The sequence below is a fragment of the Belonocnema kinseyi genome, chromosome 6, assembly GCF_010883055.1.
Source record: "Belonocnema kinseyi isolate 2016_QV_RU_SX_M_011 chromosome 6, B_treatae_v1, whole genome shotgun sequence".
Lineage (NCBI taxonomy): Eukaryota > Metazoa > Arthropoda > Insecta > Hymenoptera > Cynipidae > Belonocnema > Belonocnema kinseyi.
The window spans coordinates 34,878,949-34,887,567 of NC_046662.1; the positions used below are offsets into that span (position 1 = coordinate 34,878,949).

At 25.3% G+C, this 8,619-nt stretch overlaps 1 protein-coding gene across 2 annotated transcripts in view; it reads right to left on the reverse strand.

Annotated features, from left to right (window-relative positions):
- Window positions 1–6,277, reverse strand: part of LOC117174395 (mitogen-activated protein kinase p38b-like) — a 45,737-nt gene extending 39,460 nt beyond the window's left edge. For both annotated transcript variants that reach the window (XM_033363484.1, XM_033363483.1), the window contains exon 1: window positions 6,034–6,277. In XM_033363484.1, the coding sequence (XP_033219375.1) occupies window positions 6,034–6,137 (104 nt within the window). In that variant the 5' untranslated portion in view covers window positions 6,138–6,277. The remainder of the gene's footprint in view (window positions 1–6,033) is intronic.
- Window positions 6,278–8,619: the final 2,342 nt, after the last annotated feature.

Here is an 8,619-nt window from a genome sequence, read left to right on the forward strand (position 1 = left end):
GAGGGAGCTCTTCTTAATATTTTGACACCAAAATCATGTCGATACACCTTACCGACTGCGAGTAAAGCCACCCACGCTTTAACTTGACAGACTGTAGGTCCGCGCTGTTGTAAGAATCTCGAGAATGGGTGGTTCAAAACAAAAACTTAATCAGTTGTAGATTCAGTATGGTTCCAGCAATCGACTGAACTAGGATTATTAAAAAAATTAATTTTTACTATTTTTTTTTTTTTTTTTGCAAAAAACTGTGAATATAAACCCACTTTTTTCGTTTTTTGTCTGTTTTTTCTTCGTCTTTTTGTTATTTTTGCATGCATTTCAGAAATCCTAATCCAGCCGATTGCTGGAGTCATATATAATCTAAAACTGTTTAATTTTTTTGTTTCGGGCCGTCCATTCTCGAGATTCTTACAGCAGCGCGGATCTAACTACTTTTTGAGGAGTTGACTTTGACTGACGTTTTTATGTATAAAAAGTGCATAAAATAAACGAAAAAAAAATTTTTTAATGTATTTCAAGAGTGTGTTTATTAGGCCTAACAAAATTTAAATCGATATTATTATCAATAATCTCAGAAAAATGTCATACAAATTACTTTCTTTTCGAGCGTTTCAAAGTAGAATACTGCCTTTAGGACATGTGACAACCTATAAAGTATCCAATAAATTATTACATGCATATTTGGTGGTTTTATAATCAGTGAAAGAAATATAATGTGCTGAAATTTTGGGAAATGGTTCAAAACATATAAAGGCAAGCCTGTCTGGTGTATTTGAGTTTTTATTTTATTATCTAAATAATGCGAACCTTTCAATTTTATTTCAGCTAGGGCTCTAAAGCCCTGTTCTCAGTTACATTCCAAACTCTAAATTATTAAAGTTGTTCTTTTTAAACAAAATAAAAACTCAAATCAACCAGACTAAAGATGATTCATATGTTTACCGGGCCCCTGTTTTTAGCCACGAAAAAATTGAATAACACCTTAAAAGAAACACGTGATTTTTTATGTTAAAATTGAGAAAATTCTATCCGTAAACATTCACTACAAAAATTTGATATCTCTAGAAAATCAATAATGCAAATTCAGTACATTTTTTAAATACTGTGTTGTTCGTTTCACAAAAATTATATTTATTTAACTAAGCTTCAAAAACATTTGTGATATTTTAGGGGTTTTTAACTCTTCGAAATAAATTAGAAAAAACGATAAACTCAAAAACGGAAAGCAAACGTTTTTTCCACGTAGGCATTTTTTGGGGCTTAAAATTATATTTTTTCTACCAAGCTTTACATATTATCTGAAATGTTTCTGAACTTCTGAAGAACAAAAAAAAAACATTAGAAAATATGTAAGGGGTTGAAAAAAATAAAAAACAGATAAACTCAAAATTTATCTTTTTTAAATTCTGCTATTTATTTTTGTTTTTTTACTTTATTCAACTTCGCACGTTTTTTTTCGAGTTTTTTTATCAATTAAAATTCCAAGATATTTAAAAGATTTATATATTATTTATATACTTATTATACTGTTTTTTTTTAATTCTGTGTATAGTTATTTATTATTGGTAAAAGCCTCTCAATTGTTAAAAATATTTTTCCAGGCGATTTGGAAAAAAATAATTTAAATGAGAAATACATAATTCAGTGTTTTAATCGGTGTTTTGTTTTTACAATGTCATTTTGATCTAATACGGCTTACATATTTTCGTAAGGAGCTGAATTTCCAAACCAAAAAGATGATTTTGTATCAAAAGAGTTGAATTTTTAACCAAAAAAAGTTTTACAGTCAAGAAAGAAAAAAGGTTTCAACCAAAATATACGAGTGGAAAAATAATTTTTTAAATAAAAACAAAAAATTAGAATGACTATTCATTTTTTAATTTTATTTATTTTCAAGGTTATATGAACATAATTTTCCCAAGATTCTTGAGACAATGAACAAATTTTTGAATATTTCAGATCTGTCGAAAAAGTATAATTTTTTTATTTTACCAGTTCTTTTTACAAAATTTTAGAAAAAAAATGTAATATAGAAGTTTGGAATAAATTAAATTATATTTGTTTAATTTCCGGAAATCTTTTAAAGTTTTGAAATATTTTTAGTCTCTTCAAAACTTCTAAAATTCATATCAATATCATTTTTTAAACTGGCTCAAATTATTCCTAAAACTGCCTTTGAATTTTCCAGGAATCCCAAGAACATTATTTTACTATCTTAAAAATTTTCAAAATTCTAAAAAAGCCTCGTTCATAAAAATCTTCATAAATCAACATTTTGTTTAAAAAAATTTTGAAATCTCATGATTGAAATTATTTTTAATCCTTTTTAAATTTCTGGAACTTCTAAATGTTTTTGAAATGATACATTTTTTCTACCAATGTGTTGAGTCCTTGAAATCCACGATACTTTTAGAATTTTTTAGAAATTTATGGAAAGCTTTCAAAATTGTTTTAAAATTATTTTTTCTCAATAAAAAATCATTTAAAGTTTTCCCACGAATCTTAGAAAAAAATTTGCATTCCTTTGAAATCTTTAAAAAGCTTGTCAATTTTTTCCTCGAATTCTAAAAATCTGCATTTAGTCATAAATTCTTTGAAATCTTAAAAAAATTTTAATTATTTTTGTACCTTTTCAAAACTTCTAAATATCACTTAAGCTTACGCGATTTTTTTCTAAATTTGTAATCTTGAAAAGTGTAAAAATTTTACTTTGAAATCTTCCTTTTAAAAAAATTAAAATCTGCAAAAGTTTTAATAATTATTTTTGTATGGTTTCAAAAAATCTAAATATATCTTAAACTTACTCGAAATTTCTATAAAATTGTGTAATCCTACAAAATTGCGATTTTCTTCTCGAAATTTTACCAAGCGTTTTGATCTATTTTTCAATTATATCTTAAATTTTTTTATAATAAATGGTTTTACATTTTCCAATACAGTTTAATAAAAGTTTAGTATTCTTTTGAAACCCTTAATAATAATTCTTAAAATGCTTCTAAAATTTCAGAAGTCTTCTAAAATATAAATTTTTTTAATATTCTCAAGATTTATAATATTTGTTAATCTTTTCAAAGTTTCTAACAACTTCATATAACTTGTAACTTCAACTCTGCATTGGGAAGAAATAATTCTATTCCTAACATTTTACTAATGAATATAATTATTTAATAATATTAAACAATCATTAACGATTCAAATGTTCTCTTTTTGTCAATAATACTTAGAAATAAATTTTATCATAAACTAAGATGACTTATTTGGAAATTTCGATTTAATAAATTGATAAATTAAAAATAGTTGGAAAAGCACAGAAATTTAAGTTTTTTATTTACAGTGGAAAATCTGATATTTCAAATAAAAAATAAAAATTTTTAACGACCTTGAATGTGAATCTTCTTCGAAAATTTTTTTATTACTTTAAAAACTTTCAAAAATTTTTTAAAATTTATGAATTTTATGCTCCAAATCTTTAACTGCATTTTGTTTTAAATGTGCTGAAATCTTTTAAAGTTTAAAATTATTTTTGTACCTTCTCAAAAATTCTGAATCTTACTCGACTTTTTTTTTTAAATTTGTCATCTTGTAAAGTGTAAAAGTTTTGTTTGAGAATCTTCTGTATTTTTTCCGAAATTTTACGAAGTCTTTTGAAATGATGTTAAGTCTTTTTTCAATTTTCTCTTAAAATTCATTTTTCAAAATAAAACAATCAATTAAAGTTTTCCCTGAAATCTTAAGAACATTTTTGTTATTATCTTGAAACCTTTTAAAATTCTTAAAACGCTTTTTTTTAATCTTCTAAAATGTAGATTCGATTAATGTTTTTGTAATACTCTCAACATTTGAATTATTTTTTAATCTTTTAAAAACTTCTAACAATTCTAAATACCCTTTCAAACAATTAAGTTGTCCAAAACTTTTTTAAATTTCAACAAAATTTAAAAAATTGTATTAAAATCTTCCAGATTCTTTTTCGAATTTTAATCTTTTAAAATAAAACCTAAATCATTTAAAAAAATGTCAAGAAGTTTCATTTTTTTAATGTCAAGAACAGAATCATTTCATATAAAAAAATCATTTACAATTAAAATGTTCTCTTTCATCAATAATGCTTAGACATTTAGTGGTCAATTTTATAATTAAATAAAAGGCCTTATTTGGACATTGTCATTTTCAAAATTGATGAATTGAAAATAAGTAGAAAAGCATACAAATTTAAGGTTTCTAATTTAAGGTGAAAAATTCCAAAAGTAATTTTGTTCGAATTGATAACTTTCGAAATAAATGTTACCTACTTGGAAATCATCCAACATAAAAAACGACGTTGATCTTGAAAGCACAAAGTTTCAATTTGCCTCAGAAATTATATTTTTTTCTAATAGAAAATCATTTGAAGTTTTCCCATGAATATTCGGAATATTCTTGTTCTTTCAAAAACTTTTAAAATTCTTAAAAATCTTGTCAATTTCCTGTTAGAAATCTTGAAGAATCTGCATTTTGTCTAAAATTTGTTGAAATCATTTTTATTTTTAAATTATTTTTTTACCTTCTCAAAACTTCTAAATATTCCTTAAATTACTTGATTTTTTTAAAATTTCGTAATCGAAATTTTCCCTGGAATCTTAAAAAGATTTTTGTTGTTTCGAAACCTTTTTAAATACACTATAAACAATTCAGTTTTCCAAAACTTTTTTAATTCAAGCAAAATTTTAAAAAATGTATTGAAATCTTCCAGATTTTTATCGAATTTCAATCTTTTAAAATAAAACCCAAATAATTGCAAAATTCCCCAGAATTTCTTATTATTTCGCATCTCTTTAAAAGTTTGAAAAATTTGATAAATTATAGTGGAAGAGCAAAATGATAAGAACAGAATTATTGCCCAATATTTTATAATCATTGCACAATCCTAATCATTTACAAATAAAATGTTCTCCTTTATCAAATAATGCTTAGAAGCCTTATAATCTGTGATATCATAACCTTGTATAAAATCAAACAAATTTAAGCTTTCCAATCTACCTTAAAAATGTCCAAAAATAGAATTTTTGAAATATTGATAACAATTTGAAAGTTTTAGAGTTGGAATTGTGGTATTTCAAACATTAAAGCTTCCAAAATAAATGTACTTGGAAATCCTCCAAAATAAAAAAACTACCTTGAACTTGAAGGCATAAAGTTTAAAAGCCAAAAATGTGTCATCATTTAAGATAATTTTTTGTAGCTTCAAGGGGAAAAAAAGAAATCGCCCGTAGTTTATTAACAATGTTTTTTTTTGTTATCAGAAAGAGATTAAATAAAAGAATATTTGAAATGATAATTAAAAAGACTTCAAAGACCAATAAAAATTTGAACCGGTAAATTGTCAATTGCAATTGCAATGCAGACTTCAACTGCAACACATAATTATTATGCCGTATTTTTTCTGTCACAATAAAAATAATAGAAGGGCACCTGTTATAGGCCAACCTGTCACACGCAGCATACACTATAGTTAAATCTTTCAAGGTAACATGTGGCTGTGGCACTCCAACTCAACAGAGATCAGAATAAAACGATAAATTCGTGATTTTTACTTAACAAAACTTTTCACATCGAAATTTCCGCATTGCATAATATTCACAATCAACGATAAATCTATTATCATGATTAAACGAAGTACTGAAAATCTAATCTGTATTCGCACCTTAAAAACACGCAATAACTAGTCAGCAATATCATGAAATTTCATCACAAAAATGAAAGTCTATCCGCAAGTCTAGACTTATTAAAGCATACCGATTCTTTAGCAAATGCCAAGAATACAATGCCAGCTCACGCGGATGAGGCGTATTTATAACTTAAAATAATAATTATCTACTCATTTGTTGCTATATTGTTTGGTAGAAAATCACAAATATAACAATGGGCCGGAAGAGAGAAAGTCCGCTAAACTTAATATGCTGATGAGAAAAAAATTTATCTGCTGGAGAATCGACTCGGTACTGGAGAGGATAGATTTTTTTATTTCATTTTTTTTATCTTTTTATTTCTTACCAGACTTGACCGTAGGCGCCAGATCCCACCGGGGTGAGCATCTGATATCGTTCTGGAACTTCCCATTCCGTTCTATTGATCTCGATTTTATGAAACCGCGGCATTTTTTACACACTTTCTTTCACTCACACACTGGAATTCCACTTTAATCGATATTTAAACACTTTATTGAGTGAAAAGTTGTCTCAAAACAGTCACTTCGTTAACAGATTCGAGAGCGCCGAGCTCGAGCACTAACCACTTCCAAATTAGTCGAGTTTGCATGAGTATGTACATGCGTGGGCAACGTGTGTGATTCCCCAAAAGAGCATGCGCGGCAACATTACAAAAAGGGCGCGAACTTCAAATCTGTCGGGGGACGCCAATAAACTACGTTACCAACTGAGGTAACTGGTTTGTTACTCATATTTTTTGTTAGAAATTCAACTATTTGGTTTAAAGTTGGACTGCTTTGTTACTAATTCGCTTTTTTTTGTGTTCAAAACGCATCTGATTCATTGAAAAATTAACTATTTAAATTTAGAAACTTAATCTTCCTGGTTGAAAAATCATCTTTTGGCTTAAACTCTTTTCTTGAACAAATCATTTTTTTTGTTTGTAAAAGATTCATAATATTTGGTGTTCGAATATGGCATTTTAATTAAAAATTTATCTTTTCTAGTGAAAAATGAAATTTGACTGAAGATCCATTTTCTTTAAATTATTCAATTTGGTAAAAATTGAATTATTTTGTTGAAAATGTAATTAGGTTAAAAAGTAATGTTTTTAGTCAAAAATTCAGCTATTTGGATAAAAGTTGGACTACTTTGTTAAATTTGTTTTTCTTGCAAATTCATCTCTTTTGTTGAAAATTGAATTGTTCCAATTCAGAAAATTAATCTTCCTCGTTAAAAAATCATCTTTTGGATTGAACTCTTTTGTTGAAGATGCTTTTTTCTGTAAAAAATTCCTAATATAATTTGAAAATTAATCTCTTCGTTTTTTTGTAAGTGGTTTGTTGAAAATTCAATTTTTGTTATTAGGAATGTAGTTTTTAAACTGAAAATATAATTATTTCATTTTTTGTTCGAATATATCTTTCATTGAAATTTTATCTTATCTAGTGTAAAATCTACAACTTGACTTAAAATTCATGTATTTTATTTAAAATTCGTCTGTTTTGTTAAAAATTAATCTGTTTTGGTTGAGGATTCAACTATTCAGTTGAGTGTTTGTATTTTTTGTTTGGAAAGTTAACTCTAAAGTTTAAATTTCAACTAATTTTCAAAAATAGCAACAATTGATTCAACAATTTGGTAAAAATAGGTGTTTTTTAATTTTACTCAACAGGTTCAAATTTCGTTTTTTTTAGTTATTTTTTTAAGCCGAAAATTTTAACTATTCCATTTTTGATTTAAAAAAAAATCTTTTTTATTTGAAAATACAAATATTTGGTCCAAAATTCATCTTTTTAGTTGAAAATGAACTTTTTTGTTGAAGATTCAACTTTTTGGATTAAAAGTTCAACTGCCTTCTAAGAAATTCGTCTTTTTGGGTTGGAAATCCAACTTAAGATCATTAGGTATAATTAAACTAAATTATTTAAAATTCAACTATTTTGAAAATTCAACTTACTTTTACTTTTTGGATGAAAATTCATCTTGTAGAGTAGAAAACTAATCTTTTTCGATACAAAATTGATCTGCATTATATATTTTTTGGTTCAAAAACCGACTACTGAATTTGAAGTTTAACTAATTTTGATACAATGTCTATACTCAATACATAATTTTAGTTGAAAATTGATCTGTTGTGTAGAAAATTCGTCTGCTTGGCTTCAAAACTCAATAGTTTGGTATGAAAATTAAAATGTTTGGTTGAAAATTAATTGATTTGTTGATAATTCATATTTGTGGTAGCAAATTAAAATATTCGGGTGGAAATTCGTATTTTTGGATTAATTCAACAGGTTGAAAGTTCGTTAATTTTTCATTAATTTTGTAAACTGAAAATTTAGACTATTCAATTTTTGGCTTTTAAAAGTGAAAATTCAACTGTTTTGTTAAAATGTTGTCCTTTTGGATTGAAAATTCATTTTTTATCATCGAAAATTCATCTTTGTTGGTTAAAAATGTATCTTTCTTGGATGAAAATTAATCTGTTTTGTTGATGATTTAACTATTTTGTTGAAAATTTATATTTTTGGTTTAAAATTCCACCACTTAATTTGAAATTTAATTGCTTTTTAAAAAATGTTAACAATTAGTTCATCATTTTACATCAAAATTTATCTGTTTTTTAGAAAATCCGACTGTTTAGCTTGAAAGTTCAACAATATGTAAAAAAAATTGAACTAGTTAGTTAAAACATCGTCTTTTTTGGTTTAATTAAAATTAATTAAAATTAATTAATTTAATTAAATTTAATTAAAATTAATTTTTGACTAAAAATTTTTAAACAGCCATTTTTGGTTTTAAAAGATCTTTTTTAGTTTAAAATTCAATTTTTAAAGATTTCATCTAATAACAACTAAAAAATTCAACTTTTGGTTAAAAATGTATCTTTCTTGGTTGAAATTTAATCTATTTTGTTGATGATGCAACTGTT